General features: G+C 52.7%; 7 protein-coding genes; 3 read left to right on the top strand and 4 right to left on the bottom strand.

The window, feature by feature from the left end:
• Window positions 1–535: 535 nt before the first annotated feature.
• On the top strand, window positions 536–2,465 carry RCC_01091 (related to nitrate reductase; the record flags this gene model as incomplete). XM_023766345.1 has 2 exons in its annotated part: window positions 536–944; window positions 1,003–2,465. The coding sequence occupies 2 exons, from the start codon at window positions 536–538 to the stop codon at window positions 2,463–2,465; spliced, it is 1,872 nt and encodes a 623-aa protein (XP_023622113.1).
• A 312-nt stretch (window positions 2,466–2,777) lies between these two features.
• Window positions 2,778–3,639, bottom strand: RCC_01090 (probable RNA methylase family protein; the record flags this gene model as incomplete). XM_023766344.1 has 3 exons in its annotated part: window positions 2,778–3,034; window positions 3,108–3,397; window positions 3,464–3,639. The coding sequence occupies 3 exons, from the start codon at window positions 3,637–3,639 to the stop codon at window positions 2,778–2,780; spliced, it is 723 nt and encodes a 240-aa protein (XP_023622112.1).
• A 1,216-nt stretch (window positions 3,640–4,855) lies between these two features.
• RCC_01089 (uncharacterized protein) lies at window positions 4,856–5,285 on the bottom strand (the record flags this gene model as incomplete). XM_023766343.1 has 2 exons in its annotated part: window positions 4,856–5,167; window positions 5,220–5,285. The coding sequence occupies 2 exons, from the start codon at window positions 5,283–5,285 to the stop codon at window positions 4,856–4,858; spliced, it is 378 nt and encodes a 125-aa protein (XP_023622111.1).
• Window positions 5,286–6,580: 1,295 nt separating this feature from the next.
• Window positions 6,581–7,514, top strand: RCC_01088 (related to aspergillopepsin II precursor; the record flags this gene model as incomplete). XM_023766342.1 has 2 exons in its annotated part: window positions 6,581–7,122; window positions 7,184–7,514. The coding sequence occupies 2 exons, from the start codon at window positions 6,581–6,583 to the stop codon at window positions 7,512–7,514; spliced, it is 873 nt and encodes a 290-aa protein (XP_023622110.1).
• Window positions 7,515–7,750: 236 nt separating this feature from the next.
• Window positions 7,751–11,425, bottom strand: RCC_01087 (uncharacterized protein; the record flags this gene model as incomplete). The annotated part of the gene is made up of 1 exon (XM_023766341.1): window positions 7,751–11,425. The coding sequence occupies one exon, from the start codon at window positions 11,423–11,425 to the stop codon at window positions 7,751–7,753; it is 3,675 nt and encodes a 1,224-aa protein (XP_023622109.1).
• A 1,620-nt stretch (window positions 11,426–13,045) lies between these two features.
• Window positions 13,046–13,429, bottom strand: RCC_12310 (related to Cytochrome c oxidase subunit 6B-like protein new16; the record flags this gene model as incomplete). XM_023766340.1 has 2 exons in its annotated part: window positions 13,046–13,135; window positions 13,193–13,429. The coding sequence occupies 2 exons, from the start codon at window positions 13,427–13,429 to the stop codon at window positions 13,046–13,048; spliced, it is 327 nt and encodes a 108-aa protein (XP_023622108.1).
• A 1,859-nt stretch (window positions 13,430–15,288) lies between these two features.
• Window positions 15,289–18,402, top strand: RCC_01086 (uncharacterized protein; the record flags this gene model as incomplete). Its single annotated transcript, XM_023766339.1, has 1 exon — window positions 15,289–18,402. One exon carries the CDS (start codon window positions 15,289–15,291, stop codon window positions 18,400–18,402), a length of 3,114 nt encoding a protein of 1,037 aa, XP_023622107.1.
• Between the last annotated feature and the right edge of the window lie 530 nt (window positions 18,403–18,932).

Here is an 18,932-nt window from a genome sequence, read left to right as displayed (position 1 = left end):
CACCAATATCACTCAACACATGGTCACTTGAGCGCAATCCACGGGTAGTGTTCCTCGTTCTTATCATGTCGGCCTTTGATGGAGTACTTTACTTGCTCTACCAGCCGAGAGGGGTCCAGGTCTGTCAATGTTTGTCGAGCTGAAGGTAGTCACGAGTGGCCAGCAAGGTAGGTACCATCGAGCATCGGTCCCGTGCTCCTTCATCTTGCAGGGCGTGCAGCAGCAAACCTCGTTTCCCCTCCGGCTACCTTCGGCGATACGACCGTGTGCCTTATCACAGCCCATCATAGCCAAGGTAAATAACCTCGACAGCTCTCCAATCCAATCCAACCAGTAAGCAACGTTTGCAGGCTCATCGCTACCTTGGAATCTCTTCTCCGGTGATATCTTCGGCTGGTCGGCCTTCCGGCTCGCACCGCAATTCTCTTGGCCCGGGCCCAAAACCGGCTCGCGCCCTCTGCCTAGCTTCAATCACGCCATCTGCTCGCCTTTTGGTTGGCCCTCGACATTGAAGAAATCACCAAAACAGGACGGTATGGCTTCTATCTGGACTACAAACGTCCTCAAAGTCCCGAAACGGAGTCTGCTATTCACAGGAAGTTCAAATCATGTGCTGGTGAGGTGGGTGTCGTCGTCGCCGAAGAGTCAGGTCATTAGGAGTGCGACGGGTGCGAGAAAGAGTGGGTCGGAGATCAACAACACATTTCGATCCAAGAGTCGAGGATATGCATTTGACTGGAATGGAGTGAGGAGAACGAGTAGTACTTGGCACGCTGGACGAGGACAACCGCAGAAGAGTGATGCAAAGGGTGTGTTGGGACTGTTGTTGGGAGTCTCGGCCGTTGCGGCTTTGGCTGCACCAGTCGTGAGTTGGGTGCATGATCAGACGGATCAGCTTGTTATCGACATCGATGATGATGATGATGCGATCAAAGTCGTTGGAGGTAGGAAAACGACGATTGCAACAGTGCCAATACAAACGCTGACCAAGTGATATTATAGACAGCTCAAGTCTCCGCCTTTCCGAAGTCGTTACCCACGATCGGTCAGCAGAGAGGAAATGGGTCATCCGCGGAACTTCAGTCTACGACATCACCGAATTCATTGCATGCCATCCCGGCGGCGAAGTCATTCTCAGAGCATGCGGTGGCAGCATCGACCCATACTGGAAACTCTTCACCATTCACGACAAACCCGAAGTTCGTCAACTCCTCGACTCTTATCACATCGGCGAGATTGACGAGCGAGATTTGGATGATGGTGGAAAGATCAACTGGTCGGTTCTCGACGGTCCATCAATATGTATCGAAGATCCCTTCAAAGACGACCCGGAACGGGATGCCAGCTTGATCGTCCAGACAGCAAAGCCCTGCAATGCTGAGACCCCGGGAAATCTCCTGGGTGACTTTCTCACTCCCATCCGACTATTCTTCGTTCGCAATCATCTCTGGGTACCCACCATCGAGGCACAGGACCACAAGCTGAACATTGAACTGTCCGACGGCGAGGAAATGTCATATTCCATTGAAGACCTGAAGAAGAAGTTTCAACAACATACCATCACTGTAACTCTCCAATGCGCCGGAAATCGTCGAAGCCRTATGAGTAAGACCTCCGCCAACGGCAAAACCGCAGGCCTTCAATGGGACGTCGGCGCCATTGGCACCGCAGAGTTCACGGGCGTTTTACTTCGCGACATCCTCATCGACTCCGGCTACGACGTCAACCGAGCATGCACACCTTGTCCGAACGATGAAGACGCCGACAAGCACATTCATTTCTGCGCGCCTAGCGACACCTACGAGCAATCGATCCCAATCCAAACCGCCCTGAACCCTACATCGGACGTGCTTTTGGCCTGGAAAATGAACGGCGAACCAATGAMTCGGGACCACGGAGGTCCGTTGCGCGCCATTGTACCGGGAAGTGTGGCAACTCGTTCAGTCAAGTGGATTGGCAAAGTCCGGATCAGCAATGAAGAAAGTCAGAGCAATTGGCACAATCGAGACTACAAATGTTTTGGCCCGAATGTCCGAGCCGCGGATCTGAAGCCCGAGGATTGGGAGCAAGCACAATCGATCCAAGAAATGCCTGTACAATCCGCCATCACCAAGATTGCTCGGAGCGGCAACCTTTCAACACCAACATCCGTTTCCGGATTCGCTTACTCAGGCGGCGGGCGGAAAATCGTCCGAGTAGACGTCTCTGCAGACGGAGGCAAGACTTGGAAGCAAGCTTGTCTGAAGAAAGATGACGCGAAAGGAACGAGGAGATGGGCGTGGACTTTGTGGAGTATTGATTGGGAGAAGGAACAGCTTCCCAAGAATCAGGAGGAGGTCGAGTTTGTGGTCAAGGCAGTGGATTGCTCTTACAACTGCCAGCCGCAGACGTTTGATGCGACTTGGAATTTCCGGGGCTTGTTGGGCAATGCGTGGCATCGGGTGCCATTGTCTGCAGTTGCGTGAGGCCATGAATGAGGATTTCGAAGTGGTATGGGATTGGGAGGTCTTTGTGCGGCTTCGACGAGCCGGCAGAGTTATGAATTAACGACTTTCACAACTTAATACCCATTTGCAAGGTTATATCTTCCCCGCATGAGTGATGTCCGATCTTGCGGTCTCGGTGCCGGTGATTGCTGCCACGATGGGAGAGCTCAGATGCTCTGTTGAGGCGGTCGTTCAGGCGAAGTTTCACCATGGCGGCAATCGCTGAAGACTAGGATTCCTTGCCCAGTCCGTAAATCGTATGCTTCAATCATCATCTTCGTCGGAAAACTTTCAGCCCAACTGAAAGGACCCGTAGAAGACACACAAGGCCTTGCTTGACCCGTGCATGCAATAGTGAATGACCTTTAGCTTTTCTCCATTCTCCTCGCCTTTCTTGTCAAACTTGACCAGTTGTCGTACGTCCGAAGTCCGTGGAAGATAGAGCACAAAGTCATCCGTCACCTTGGAATATGCCTCATACAAATGTTGCATATTGTAAGGCTCCATGTACGAGAGGTCAAACACATCCCAGTCAGTATAGCTCGGACCTACAAACCCATCAATCATCATCAGCACAAACTCACCCATCTCCCAAGTTTTTCGGATATTGGTTCCACTCACCTCCCCAAGGCGGACTCGCAAACACCACAGCATTCTTGGCCGCAGCCTTGAGTCGAATCTTCAACGCCTCAAAAACATCCCCCTGGGTCCAGAAAATCTTCTTCGCCACTCCATAAACTTCCGCATTATGCTTCGCACACGCAAGAGTTTTGGGATCCTTTTCTACGGCAAAGATTTGTTTCCAGCGACCGGAGAGGGCGAAAGCAATGACATTCCCACCTGCGCCCGCAAAGGCGTCTATGAGGATTGTCTTGGATGCTGGTGCTGTGGCTACATGCTCTGCGATTTTGCTGGAAGAGGGTAGTTAGGATAAGAGGAAATTCAAGGGATGGGAATGGCGATGATTGTCTACGCACTTTGCGATTGGTTCTGGAGTTACGCCGAACCAGGCATCGTCTGTGAGCCAAATTCCCTCGTCATATTTGGAGAAGATGTTGTAGCGTTGATGCCAGTATTTTGTGTTGGCTTCGGGGAGGTCGCTGGCGTATTCGTAGTGGTGGATGCCTTCTGGTGGTTCCGTGGTGGTAGGCATTTCGCGATGTTGATTGTGATTGCGAATGTAGTTGTTTGAAGTGAAGTCAATGTTGGTGGTCTGAAAGAAGAGGCACAAGCGTCCCAATTTGGTCGTGGGACTGTGCGAGCGTGTCATAAGTCGTAGTAGGTTTAGTCGGAGCAATTATGCGCTCATCGCTCGCTTCAAGCTTGAAAACATCCCAGTTCCATGGAAACTCTCGTTTTCGTTGTGCATGGCGTGTTCTGCTCACGAGAATAACATGGCCGCCTCTATCCCGGGCAGAGCAGGCCTTGCCCATCACCTGTGAGGCAACAATCAGCACGACGGGACCCAGACCAAACCTGATCTCCAAGGTCATCACGATGGGAGACATCAGCTACCGAATCGCGGTGACGATACTGAACATCCTCTTCCCGCCACTGGCCGTGGCTATTCTATGCGGCTTTGGTGCGGACTTCATGGTCAACTGTCTTTGGTTTCTCCTCGCGGTCATACCAAGCCACATACATGGATTCTGGATCAGCTGTACTTACTTCCATCGGCGAAGAAAGGTGAGGATTTCTGTTCATATCCAAATTGAAAAAAATTAATTAAGGCAAAAGGTCCGCAAAGGCAGATATCCTGGCGGTCTGAAGCCCATGATGTATTCACACAGAGTCCTGAATGGAGGAGCTAGCGATAGGGAGGTCGAGCGCCTGCGGAAACTGGAGATGGGAGGGAAGAAAAGGAGACATCGGTCAAGAAGCAGAAGCACGARCTCGAGACGATAGCGGACGCAGAAAAGTCAACGCGATCGTCCATAGCTAGACGCCTGGACCGGTCGGCCTGGAAAGTTGATTTCATCCACCGATGCTCCGTGAACAGAGCACGAACACAGCCGTAGGCGAATGGCCGAAGAACGGAATCTGAAGCCCGCCTGTTGCTTCGACCAGAAGCATGTGTTTTGGGACGCTTCTCGTACCGAAGCTTTATCAGATACATGTATTTCTCTCTGCCATGGGTCGAGCATTTGCCAACGAAGGAGTTGGAAAGCACAAGCATCCATTATATTGGTGACTGAGACTCCGCTTCGAACAGAACACGAGAGAGAAGTGCTGAACTGAAGAAAGAATCGTAACGTTCTGCAACCTAAACATCGACGAATTGAATCCACGCCACCATACAACGGTAAAGACTGGCCCTAATCCTATCCTCTCGGCCGTGAGCAGTTCGTACCATACCGTTTCCAGCACCATCATCCGATAAGCTCCTTCACCGTCTCGCATCTCTGCTGTTCTGGCGAAGGCGGAAAGATCTTCGTGAAAGCTTTACCTTCACACTGTGTCTGGTACTCCAGTCTCAAACACTTCATCTGCGCTTCCGATGGCGGGAAGATGGCAATGAAGTTTGCATTTTCGCATTGGGCTTTGTATTGAAGCTTCATACATTCCATTTCTGCCTCTGTGGGAGGGTAAATGGCAGGGAATGCCTTTCCTTCGCACTGGGCTTTGTATTGGGCTTGCGGATCCGTGTCGTCCGCTGGCGAGGGGCTGCATTCCCTCTTGTGCTGTACAATGTTAGCGCATGTGCTCAGAATTGAGCTTTATGTTCGTCCTTACGTTGGGAGAAGGTGCGGACAAAACGCCTGCAGCCATCGTGGCGAGCATGAAGAATGTGAACTGCATGTTTTCAAGCTTTTGCTGTGGAAGTTTGTCGATTTGGCTRGTAGATGGAAGCTAGGAATAGGTGGAAGGTTTGCTGACTATATGTATCCGTGATCTGGAAGGATCCAAAAGCTTCCACAAATATGGGCGAGCCGACCTCACCGTAGTTTTATGTAAAAAGAACTTTGCAAGTCTCGAGGCTGACTCCGTACCGGCATACTTGTCGATCAAAATAGCCTTCTCGACACAGGGGTTGAACCTTCAAGGAATGGAACCGTTCGTCTTGGCACTCAGGTCTGATGATCAGTYGACTGCATTCCTTGACTTCAGCTTTCGAATGGAAGAAAAAACATTGACACATCCCTGCGATTCTCGTGTCAGCGTCGATTGGATTGCTTGCTGTCACAACACCAAGAAGTCGAATGCGCAATGATGTGACCTACATGCACGAGGAGATCGCCGCCAAGCCGCCAACAACGCTCCGGGACTTTCGGGATCCTTTGCCGTTCAAAGGAGGCACGACTCGCACGAATCGGAACAGAAGTATTCTTGGCATTTTTGACAAGTGTGGACGATGGGCAACACAACATTATTGTAGGATTCGGAATGGGAATGCTGACATGTGTGGAGTAGCTGAGTACAGACTCTGTCGCTTGCTTCCATAAGTGGACTAGCTATGGAGCTAGCGCCTAGATGAGTGAGTTGTAGCGATGCCAATACCAATACGAGCTGAGTGGCTTATAGCTGAAGATGCGATGAATACAAGAATGTACTTCCTGTGTTTCAAGAGAGCTCTGGCAGATCCGTTGGCTCCGCCACACGACCGTACTCGCGGAGCTCGGCAAGCTCAGCGTTGCCTTGGTTCTGCAACGGCTTTGCGACCGCCTCGCCAGTCTACACTCAACAATCATGATACTAGACTCTTATTCGACCAAGTATTGCTTAAGCCACTCACGTGGCAGATGGGCCAGACCCTCACAGGCCTATAACAACGTTACTCAAGCCCCGCCAGTCATAACAGTTCGGCCGTTTGACAAGGCTGGCAATTTCGCTGTTCAAGTCTCGAGGCCGTTGTGCAATACAGCCAACATGTGGGGTATTGCTGTCTGTATTGCACATGGCATATGGTGTCGCTCCCTTGAAGATGTGGCAGGGAGCAGATATCCGTTGTATCAATGGCAGGAAACATTGACAGAGTGGTTGGCAACATGAGTATATACATGCTCACCGTAGTCTGGATGCTGCTCTTATCCATACGGTCCATCGTTAAAGAGCAACTTTTTATGATTCGATAAATCATTCAAGAATCTCCAATCATGAAATCACACGCGCAATCAACATTCCTCCTTCTAGCAACCATCACATCCCTCACAACAGCCGCACCACGCACCGACCCTCAACAAAAACAATGCGATGGCCGTCGAATTTCCCCTTTAAGAAACAGTCAGCATCGAACAACCGGTCCCCTACGAGCAAACTCCACAGGTCTCGACAGCAGAATCTCCTTTGGCAAATCTTCCGAAGTGCAATATAGTTCCAACTGGGCCGGAGCCGTGCAAATCAGCGAGGAAATCACAGAAGTCAGCGGCCAAGTCACATTTCCACGAGTCGCAGCCCCAAAAGGTGCTTCCCCAGACCAGGGGTACGGCGGGTCAGTCTGGGTGGGTATCGATGGTGATACATGTTCGCAATCAATTTTACAGACGGGAGTCGATTGGGTTGTTCAAGGAAATACAGCGACTTATGCGGCTTGGTATGAATGGCTGCCAGAAGCTTCGTATGATTTTGATATTGTGGTCAATCCGGGAGATCAGATTGAGATGAAAGTCGTGGCGGATAGCGCGACGGGTGGTACAGCGTGAGTACTCCCTGAACCAGAAATTGGARGAAACTTGCAAACTGACGGGTATTTCACACAGAACCATCTCAAATTTCTCAACAAATGAAACGGTATCGCACACCTTTTCGGGTAAAAGCGCTCTTTGCAAACAAAACGCGGAGTGGATCGTCGAGGACTTTTCCATCTCGGACGGGCAGGGTAATATGGGACTTGTACCGTTTGCCGCTTTCGACACCATCGTCGTCACAAATGCTACTTATAAGGCCAATGGCGAGACCGCTGGTGTAAGTGGCTCGACTATCATGGACATCTCGCAGGGTGGGCAACCCCTTACAAACTGTGCAACCAGTGGGGATAACAACGTTGTCTGCAAGTATAAGGGAGCGGGCTCGGAGACGAGGTTCATGTGAGCTGGACTCATTGAGAGATGCGTCGTTACATTCTTGTKAGCTGGTCTTCCGCCCTGACGATGGATTTTCAATTCGGATATGGGCTTATTATTCTGTTCACTTTTGATTCGAGGCTTGCATTAGCGTTGATATAATTAGTATTGCATGCAGAAAACTTCACCGGTTCTCGCCATCTCGTACGCGCTGGTGACTAACTCTGTGAACTTGAAGCCAGGGAGCTCTGTGTGGACCATTCCTCAAATCACTAGCCATTCCTCTCCGATTGCCTGAGCAGCTTCATCATTCCCAGCCAAGGCATAGAAGCCTTGCAGCGCAAAAGCAGCCTCCGGCGCAAAGTCTTCAATCTCGCACTCCTCTGGCTTTCCCCTGTCATCAAACTCGGCCTGTACCTGTGCACTGAGCTCAAGAACCTTTTCGTATCTTGGAACAGCCAAGTGCGTGAGGCCCAGATGATGCCACATGCGTGCGACATTGTACTCTGCCTCTTGAATATCGCAAGCCTTGCCACTGGCAACCCGTAGATCATAATACCGGAACATCGCCGAAAGTCCCTGGTTGATACCGAATTGTCGATTGTCGGTCTGTCGCTTCATGGAGTTCTGAACAAACATTGCGGCTATGCTGAGGTTGACGCAAATATTGTCCGGCTGGAGAGCGAGGGCACGGAAGAAGTATGGTAGAGCACTGTGAGAGTGATTCGCTTGCGCCACCATGTGTCCATATATGATGATCACACCTGCGTCGAGGACGGTTTGGTTGCCTGCCGCCTCTTCCTTCTTGGCTCTGGTAGCAAGGGAAGGCCCTTGTATTGACCAGTCGATCTGCTCTCGCACGTCGGGTGTCATGGCAAGGTAGTCATACTGTTTGACCATTCGAAGCATGAACTTTTGTGCCGGTCCACTGCTGAACCAATTGCTTCCCGTGGAGAAGCGGTTCAACGCCGCGAGAAGCTGAAAGGTATCCGGAGAGGCATAGTCAGAGTCGGTGATGACCTTGCGCGCCAGCTCAATCCAGTATTGACTGTCATTGAAAGCCAGGGCACAGGAAAGTGATGCGGAATAATTCGCACGACGAAGATCCTTGTTCAAGAAGAACACATTTGCTCCCCAAAGGACGTCTTGCAGAATTTTGTAGCACTTGTCCTGCTCACCTGTTTTTGAGTAATAGATGGCAAGACTGGTGAAGATATGATGCCATGCCGTAAAAGGTATCGATAGGAACTGATGCGGATCACGATTGGCTGAGTGGTGCATGTCTCGGACAAGTCCCTTCCCAGTGTCTTCGGAGACCTTCATTGGGACGTTCTTGTCGCGGGCGGGAAAGAACACCTTCATGGACGTGAAGTCCTCCATCATGCTACTTGCAGCACCGACCCATTGCTCCACCGACTCTTCTTCGCTGCCCTCTTCGAATGATGCCCAATGTGCTTGGATTAGGGCATAGTTGGTGAGAGCTCTAGCTTCTGCGTCCGCGATCCGACGGTAACGCTCCTCAGCCGCCCGCTTCTTCTTCAAATTCTGCGGTTTGACTAGTCGTGGTCGCTTTACAGTGGGAGTGCCTTCACCGTCCTCTCCCACGCCCGCAGAGACAATGTCTCTCTTCTTGACACGTTTGCGTTTACGGACACCGGTAGCGTCAGCGTCGTCTCCAGGGGCATCTGGATCTTTGGCCTTTGCGCGTTTTCTTTTGCGTGGCTTCTTTGCGGTTGCTCCTTCTGGGTCAGCTTCATCGTCTGGCAGCTCGTCATCGGGCCGGAACTCTGGCTCCGCTACTTTCTTCCGCGCCTTAGTTCTGGGTTGCTGAGGGTCGAGCTCGGATGTACCAGGAGTGAATGCATATCTAGTGTTGGCTGGAATCATCTGCACCTTGGCATCTGTGAGCAGGTCTCGGCGGCCCAAGCGGATCAAGTCATTGCACATGAATCTCGCTTTGTCGATGTCACCCGCATCCTCGTACAGCTTTGCCAGGAGAGCACCGGCTTTGGCGTATCCGTTGAGAGTGGTGTAGTGTTGACCACGCCGGGGTGTAGCATGCATGCTAATGACGGCCTCGAAACATCGAATGGCGTCGCTCGGTCTCTCAAGTGATATATAACACGTCCCAAGCTGCATCCACACCTTTTGATCCAAGATAGATGGTGTACTAACGCTGCGAAGAGCGTCGAGGTAGGGCGCTGCATCTTGTAGCCATCCACCATCCCTGAGACTGTTGGCGGTCTGCAGGAACATGTCGTGGTATTCGTCGACATCTTCCGCATACTGGAGAAGCGGTTCGAAGTGTCTCAACGCATCTTCTTTCATGCCCATTTTCATGCGGAACAGGCCCATGCGCACGCGGATGTCGATGGGCAGGCCATCTCCATACTGAGCTCTGTCGCGACTAGCCTTGCCTTGCTGAAATTCTCCCACGTATCCTCTCCGGTCGTTTTCGCTGTCCCATTCTCGATCGTCTTCGTCGTATCTGTCCCAGAAGGTCTCATCTTTTCGACCAATGAACCATCGTGCACATCTCTTAGCCTTTTCGAGCCCGTCTGCTGGGTCACCACAATGGTAGAGCAATTCAAGGTAGATATTCAGATGGTCCCACGGGTCATTCTCATCCTCCTCGTCGCCAAATACATCACTGTCCTTGTATATATCGAAGCAGGTTTCGTAGGCATCCAGTGACTTTTCAAGCWCACCACTGTCCTGCAAGCCCGCCGTGAGTTGTGCGTATTCTTTGACGTACTGTGACTTTCCCGGCCACTGCTTGAGGATGTTCTTGCAGTCGAGACGAGCAAATTTAATGTTCTTCGTTTCCAGATAGAGGTTGAGCTTTGCGACTCGGAGCTCGTACTCGACGTTGATATCCTTACAAATCTTGATGGCCTCGCCGTAGCATTCAATTGCAGTCTTGATACGCTGAGGCGAGCGATCTTCATCGTCGACCTCGAGCGTCTTCTCGGCAACGAGTCGCCACACGTCAGAATTTCGAATGGTGATGGCACCAAACCACAGCGCTTGAACAGAGTCTTCTTCATGACCCTGGGCTTTTAAGATTTCCGAAAGAAGCGAATGAGCCTGAAAGACCTCGGGATTGGCTTTGACGGCTTGTCGAGCAAAGTCAGCGGCAGTCTCCAGGTCACCATCGAAGAAGGCCTTGCTGGCTTTCGCAACACATTCCTTGAAGTCCCGTCCAGGATCAGCCGCCTTTTTTCTGCTGCTACGACTTCCACCACGACCTCGCCCTCGAGGCTTATCTTCCCTTGAAGTTCCAATATGCTCATGCTCGGTTCCTTTCAGCAGTTGCTTCCAGCCGCGCTTGATTTTACCGCCGCGAGGACCTCGCTTGGGTGCAGAATCACTGGCTTTGCGTGGATTCGTAGAATATTGGATCTCCTGGTCGCTGAGAAGTGCACTAACCTGATCGGCGTCCCTTGGATCAAACCCAGCATCAGAGTAGAAGCCATTGCTCCCATGTCGGCCATTCGAGTGCGATGAACGAGTGTATTGGGGATTTCCCGGGGAAGGCCCTCCCCATCCACCCAGTGGAGACGTGGAAGGATTGAATTGAGGTCTATCTGCGGAATTGAAAGCATCAAAATCCATCATGTGATGAAGCGATGAGGCCGCCCCAGGAACAGCTCCCCAAATGGCGTTGTCATATCGCTGAGTCGCTGTAGACTGTCGCGCGCGTGGTGTCGTCGGCGCATCCGGCATGGTATATCCAGAATTGCCTCGAGATCCTGGAAAGAGACCATAGGGACTAGCGTAGGGCTGCTCAGAGCTCGAAGGACTGGTGTGTGCGCCATAGCGCTGGTGAAGGGCGGGATATGCCGGGTTGGTGGGTCGAACAGGCTCCGGATAGTTGGAGTGGCTGCCATTTGATGGGCTGCCGGGAGTTGGCTCCTGCGCCGCGTCCTCGTCGGTCATGATTGAGAATTTCTGGCGCACAGACGCGTCGCAGTGAGACGAGCTCTTCGTAGTATCATCTGGACAATGGATCTTCCATGGATGTGAAGGTTGGGAATCTCGAAAGTGGCGTTAGTCTCGATGCCTCAGATTCGCCTTTGGACTGTACAGCGGTATGCGAGATTGACGGAGAATTGATGAACCTCGTCTGGCAGTCAAAAGGCAGCACAGTAAGCGAATTTGCAGTTTGAAATGAAGTGGTCGAGATCGAGGTCGTGAAGGCGGAGTCGAAATCACGGGCACTAGCGCCTGCAGGTGGTCAAATAAAGTTTCGGCAGACGTGCCGAGCGTAAAGATCCAGTTTAGGTAAGCAGGACTCTCACTGAGGGATGGGAAAGAGATCACTACCTTACCGTGGCCAGGTGATCCGTCTTCAACCAACTACATGTAATTCAATACAATTTTACGGTCTCTTCAAGTGCAATGTAATTATAGCTTCGATGCAGTATCGAAATGAGACCGCTATACAGCCTTCCCTCTCAAAAGCTGTGTTAACTTCCAAAGAACATCCTCATCCTTCCTCTCCATTGGGCAAACAGCATACAATCTCCTCCGCAGGCCACAAGTTCCCCACCAATTGCCTAGCGTTAACCCAGGAATCCTCATCCCAATATCCGTCCGAACTACACACATCAGCCTCTCCTTGCACCTCTTATATCATGACGACACATACCTAACGTTGATTGCATCTCCAGCCAATATACTCGCCCGCAGTAAGATAGCCGCCACAACAACATCATACTCCTTCCTTAGAGTTTTACAACAGTCGAAATCCGTCTTGCGAGGTTCGAGGATGAAGGACTCGTGGCTATGTTCGTAACCATTCAGATGAATGCCTTGGAGGTTGATCCGTGGAGGTGTATCGTCGCCTTCCATGTCTCGGGTGAGGGGCACCCCGGCGGCTTGAACGATGAGATGGGTGTCACGGACGAGCTGAGGCCAGGTTTGGCGCCAGCGGGCGGTGTCAGGGATCCTCCAGTAGTGCGTGTAGCCCATCGTGATGGAACGGGCTTGATTTGAGTTGTTTGAGTGGGAGTGGGGTGTCTGTGGAATTTAGAAGGTAGTGGAGATGAATGCGACTTACTGCTGAGCCGGATGCTTGGTCTTATGTATCGTCGTCGAGCGAGCCATTCCCTCAAAGTGAGCGATGCTGCTGCCTCTTCAAACACGCAAGGGTTGAAGGAGTCCTCAAAGTGAGCGATGCTGCTGCCTCTTTGAACACGCAAGGGGTGAAGACGTCGAGGCAGAAGTCTACAAAATTTGGTTGCTTGCCTGGCATACAGCTGCAATGCAATGTTGTACAGTGTATTGGTATGGTACAGTTATGATACATCGCTGTCGTGATCTGTGGGTCCTTTACTTCATTGCGATCCTTGGTCGGGAGGGTTGGCGACCATATTGCGGCGCTGTCGTTTCGCATCTGCCATGGAGCAGCGCCGAACCTGTGAGATATTCGCAGCGCTTCGTGGGCTTGTATTGCTGAAGATTTCTCTCTTTCGCGCGACTCGGGAGTGGAGTGTCTCGTCTTCGCCAAGGCATTCGCCTCTCGACCCTTCTTCATCGTGTTTCCCACGAAGAGCCTCAAAATGCCTTTGTACCTTCTGCACTCAGCTTCTTGATCGTTGCGTCTCTTTGATGCTCCATGACCTTTCTCTTCTTGAAATATGTGACCTGTTCCGCCATCAGCAATCCACTCCATCTCATCTCATCCCCAATTCGGAAACCTACCCAACTGCTTGCGCACGCTGCCTCAAACTCCTTCAGCTCCGGTGCACAAAGCTTCCTTGCCTTTTCATCCTCTTTCACACTGTCCACAATCCCATTCTTATCCAGACATTTGAAGAAAGAGTCTCGTCCTTCCCAACATTGTGCGCGGGCGGTGCGATCTGGAGCAATGTATCCACCGTCTTTGGAGGGTTCCGGGGAGGCGAGCGTATTCTGCGGGGAAGAAGAGAACCAGCCCATGTCGTAAGTGTATGAAGTTCACAAGGGACAGGACGTTCAATACGAAATCGCAAGAATGTTTGGTTCAATGAACTTCAATCGWTCATGCGTAATGGAGTTTGGCTTTCAGAAGACGGCGATCTGGGGAGAGCGCCGCGGGTGCAAAAGTCGTGGACGTTTCTACTCGGCGTGGTCAATCAAGATGGCAATCATGGATGGTTACCTTGTTGCTTCATCTCACCCTCGAGGCGGGAGAATGGGACATGGCAGCACATGGGGGCATTGATGAGGCGACATTCCGAACAAGGCACGCCGCAGACCATTCATCATGATTCATGCAGCCGTGCGGGCAATGGCATCCTCTCTGCTCTCTGCTCATTTGCGAGGTCGGGCAGCGGAACCTTGTTCGTCGGCATGCTCGCTCGCTACTCATCTTGGAGGAAAGCTCACCAATCGCCAATCACTGCATCCGAGACCAGGGAATGTCAGAGTGTCAGACGGACGGTGCTTACGCGGAGAAAGGGCATCTCTGACAAGTCTGTCACCAACAGATACGGAGCGGGTCTGGCGGCGGGACTGTGTCCAATTTGTAACACTAATCCGGGCGTACCTGAAGTAACCTTCGCTCGCGCCATGGCATGCCTCTTGCTCGGCTTCGCCATGAGGATGACATGTCCTGGGGTAACTTGGAGGTACGGTACAGTAGAGCAATTCAACACAGACAGCGGGAGACCGTGGTACCACCATGAGGCAACTGGTGGCTGTGGTCCAGCAGGGTTTTGCCATGAATTGGGTGATGTACAACGGGTCTTGTGTGTGTGTTTGTAAATTGTAATAATGCTCCATTTCAAGCCGGCTCGCTCGCTCGAATAGATGGATCACTCTGCAAGAAGAGCGCACGGGCCGTGGAGGGTTAGTCGGGAATGTATGTAGCTCGCGGCGGTCTGGGTTCTTGTCCACGTTCTCTCCGCTCCCTCCCTCCTTCCCTCTTTTCTCACCCCTCCGACTGCTATGTGACTCCTCTCATCGTTGCAAGCAGACGACCTGCGAGAAGATGCACCGTGGCCGTGGAGCGGACATGGCCAACGCAAGCCCATGCGGTTGGCCGTGGAGGGATTAGGTAACTAGCGCCTCAGGCAGCAACGGAGCGAGACATGTCTCCGCAGAGGAAACGCAGCGCAGCGCAGCTCGCCACCACAGCAGAGGCCCTCCACCGCGAACGAACGCGTAACTAACTCATCGCCCATCTACAATTTAATCTCATCTCGCAAATCCGCCGGCAACGCAGACGACGCGTGCGACCAATAGAAGTCTGTTGTGCCAGACACTGAGGTGAGCCCATCCACACCCGTCCACCCCATCCCATCCCATCCCATCACGGCATCATCATCATCACTCCCAAACGACACGTGCTGGGGTCGGCCGCGCGCACGCACGCACGCACATGTATGTTTGCTTGCTTGCTTGCGCCTCTCCTCTCTTCTCCTCTGCGGGGCCGAGCACTTTCACACGCTTGTGCTCGCTCGCGTCGGAGTTGCGATTGCGATTGCGCTGCGCTGGCCTGCATACCGCCGACGCACAAACGCTTGCCGAGCAGCCAGCAGAGACGCGTGCTGCGTCGCGCCTTTGTTGTCCCAATATCGCCCTCCACACCGCGCTGCCTCTCCCCTTGTGTGTCCACCCCTCGCTTCTACTGCTCATCCACCGCTGCTGTCCATGTCTACTTCCCCGCCTACCAATCACTGTCCTCTCCTCCCTCCCACTCTCCCCCTCTCCCTCCCCTCCACCCATCCCTGCCATACCATCGCGTCCATCCTTCAATCCCACCTAATTCATGCTGACCATGTCGCTGCTAGCACAACTACCTACCGGATGCGAACATGGACCAAGGATGGGCCAATGGACAGGCGAACATGTACCAGGGCGCCGGCGCGCACATGAATCCACAGGCCATGTTCAACAACCCTAACTTCGACATCAACCAATTCGCCCAGAGCCAGCAGCAACATCAGCAGCAGCAGCAGCAGCAACAGCAGCAACATAATGGCACACCCACTCCCCAGCAGCAACAGTTCCCGGGCCAGGCATTCAACCCCGGCTCGGTGGTGCCCGCGAAACGACCTCACGATGGCATGTCGGGCTCCCCTCAGCAGCCCCAGGTCTCGCGTTCCCAGACTCCCAACTACGGCGCCGCTGGCTTTCCCAATCCACAGCAATTCGCCAACGCGCCCACGCCTTTTCAGCACCTCCAACAACAACCCGGGTCCAACAATGCCACACCCTCGCCGACCATCCAGAATCAGCAGTTTCGACCGCCGCAGCAACCGCGCATGAACCCTTCTCCCGCGCCTTTTCAGCAAGGGCAGCAGCAACAGTCGCAGCAGCCCAACTTTGGGAACCAAATGTCCCCCGGGACGCCGCAGACCTCGAGACCGACGGGCGGCATGTCGCAGCCAGGACAGATGGGTCAATTCGGCCAGCAATTTGCAGGGAACCCGAGCATGATGGCGGGAATGCAGAATAACATGGCTGCGCAGATGCGCAATCTCAATGCTGGTATGCAGCCTAACGCGCAACAGCAGGCCTACCAGTTGAAGTTGATGCAGCACCAGCATCAGTTGCGTCAGACGGGAATGATTCCGCCAGGATCTTCGGGCGGACAACCGGGGCAGGGGAACAACATGGGCGGTGCTGGTGCTGGAGGGCAGCCACCGTCTGCTGGGCAAATGCCCAATGGACAAACCGCGAATATGGCTCAGGTCCAGGCACAGGCACAACAAATGCAGCTCCACAATGAGAAACGCAAGTCTTTCCTCAAACAGCTGCAGGGTTACGCCCAACAGGCTGGTCGCCCTTTCAACCCCACGCCGGCCATCGGTGGCAAGGTCCTCGATCTCTATGCGCTCTTCACCATCGTTGCAAGTGCCAATGGCTCGAGCAGTGTGGATCGCAATGGACAATGGCAGCAAGTGGCTACCAAGTTGGGGTTCATGCAGCCTGCTTTTCCTACAGCTCCAGAAGAGATCAAGGAGATCTTCATGACGGTCATTGGCGCATACGAGCGTGTGTGGTTCAATGTCAGGATGCAACAAAAACAGGATCAAGCTCGTGCACACGCGCAACAGATGGCTGGATTCGGCGGAGGCCAACAATCGCCGACCAAAGCAATGCCTCCCTCCAGCGGACTCAATCAATACCAGCAGCATCTCCAGCAGATGCAACAAAGCCAGCAGCAGCCTCCACAAAGCACACCCGTGCAGGCAAATGCATCCTTGCCGCAGAATGGGATGACGACGCCGCAACAATTGATGGGCCCCGGTGCAGGACTGCATCATCGGAGGAGCAGTAGCATGATGCGCAAGCCTGAGCAAGCCACGCCACAACCCGGTCCGCCGTCCGTTGCCGTCGCATCTCCTCTGGTTGAAAAGCAGATACGGCCTCCGTCTGTCAAGCAAGAAAGTAGCAATGCGGTGATGAAGAGCGATGAGCCACAGAGCACCAATTACGTCCCTCAAACACGCACAAYAGAGACAATGGGCGGCTACGACCTCGCAGCCCTCTCCGAACTAAGCTCTGCGATTGAAAGAGCAATACCAAACATGCCTAATGTCGATGAGATGGGAGTCATCGACACAAAGTGTATCACCTTGAGCTTGGCATCGGGTATTCACAGCGAGGTCCGATATGCCCTGGACAGCCTGGTGATTCTCACATATGACACGCGAGTCTCTCTCAATGTGGAGCAGTGTGAGGATCTTCTCGATGTTCTCGTTGACTGCGCCGAGGATCAGACCGAAGCTCTTTCCGAAGATGCCGCAGAGGTTTCCGACGCGCTAGATCTAGCATCGTATGAAGATGTCCTGCGAGGTGGTAGAGTGGAAGCAGACACTCTGCAAGAAATCTCCGCGGTTGGCACACAAGCTTATGATTTGGATCGCGCTGCCGACAAGGTGATCGCCATCACGACCATCATGCGAAATTTGTCCTTTTACGAATTCAACCACAGACTGCTTACTTCACCGCCTGCAATCAAATGGCTTAGCAACACGATACGACTCATGGGAACACGGCACTTGCTTCTACGAACATGGCACAACACGCAGGACTTCTACAAGGACGTTGTAATCTTACTGTCAAACATCTCTCAGAATCTGGAGTTGCCATCGAGGGATGATGCGCTGCATGTCCTGCATTTCTTACTCGCGTTTGCACCTCAGCCGGCGCCGAGCTATACCGAAGGAGCCGGCACAGTACGGTTCACGAGCTATGTTCCCTCGCTTCACCGTTACCTCCCTCCAGCTGTGGACTCCATGGCCAAGCTCCTCGCTCGGCAAGATCCAAACCGCATGCTGTACAGAAGCATCTTCGCAGCATCTCCCTCATCGGTAGCTACTTCGGAATCTCCGCTCGATCTCCTCACTCGAGCTTTCGCACTTGCCATTTCYGTTCTTCCCGACCGAACCAAAGGCTCGCTTGGCAACAACACTCAACTCCGAATCGTGGAGGCGAGAAAAGCTCATTTAAGCCAAGGCATGCTTGCCGCTGATATTCTCACGACACTCCTGCCTAGCAGCGATACCGGTCTAGCCCGCGCTTGGATTGAAAGCGAAGATGGATGGGCGGTGGGYTTGCTGAATCTGGCCGCGCTGCTTTCTGTGGACCGCAATCAGAGCTCGGCTGGAGGACAGAAAGGTGGAAGGGAGGTGGGCATGGATACCGAGAGTTTCAGACTCATCACGCACCGCGCGTTGACGATGATGAAGAGGTTAGCGGAGAAGGCTGGCAAGGGCAGCCTGACTGCGTTACAGTCAACGAAGAATAGTGCCTCTCATGCGAACGGAGAGGTCCAGTTCGGCGATGAAGCAGATGCAAACCAGCCCAGATGGGAGGGCATACCGCAAGGTCACGCAATTTTGGGTGCGTTGATGATGCCCAATACCGATAAGGTCGCCCTTGGGTTGCTCTGTGGACTGCATGAGATGAGTATGGGATAGGCATTGACGCGTAYGTTTGAAGAATAGGTGAAGATCTCTTCGGCTTTGGGCTGAAGCGGTTTAGTGTATCAAGTACAGAGCCGTTTGTATATTCAGTGTGGAAACGAAGCGTATTCATCGCAATGCGGTCGCAAAAGTGTCGATGCCAGGGCGTCAGTGATGTGATGGCGCAGGTCATATTGTGTGGTCCAGCGAGTGAGGCTGTATCCTTCCGTTGGCTCTTTGCTTCCGAATGGAGTCTGGTGCTTCGCGTGGAGATATTGATGCACTATTCAAGTAGGTATCGGCTTTTTCTGTCACGGGACACCACGACTGAGATTTTGCGGAGATCTATGAGGATTATTGTGGTTGTTGTGTGAGTTGATAGTGCAGGGATGACATAGGCGCAGGAAGCTAGCTGGAAGTTTAAAGAAGTGAATCTTGATTTCGCTTGTGCCTTGGCCTTGGCTTTTGTGGTTGAGATGTCACGGAGTAAATAATTTCTCGGAGCTATCCAAACTCGTGTATTACGTTGTCCCAATCACTTTGAG

The sequence above is a fragment of the Ramularia collo-cygni genome, assembly GCF_900074925.1.
Source record: "Ramularia collo-cygni strain URUG2 genome assembly, contig: RCC_scaffold01, whole genome shotgun sequence".
Lineage (NCBI taxonomy): Eukaryota > Fungi > Ascomycota > Dothideomycetes > Mycosphaerellales > Mycosphaerellaceae > Ramularia > Ramularia collo-cygni.
This window is presented reverse-complemented; position numbering and strand designations above follow the sequence as displayed.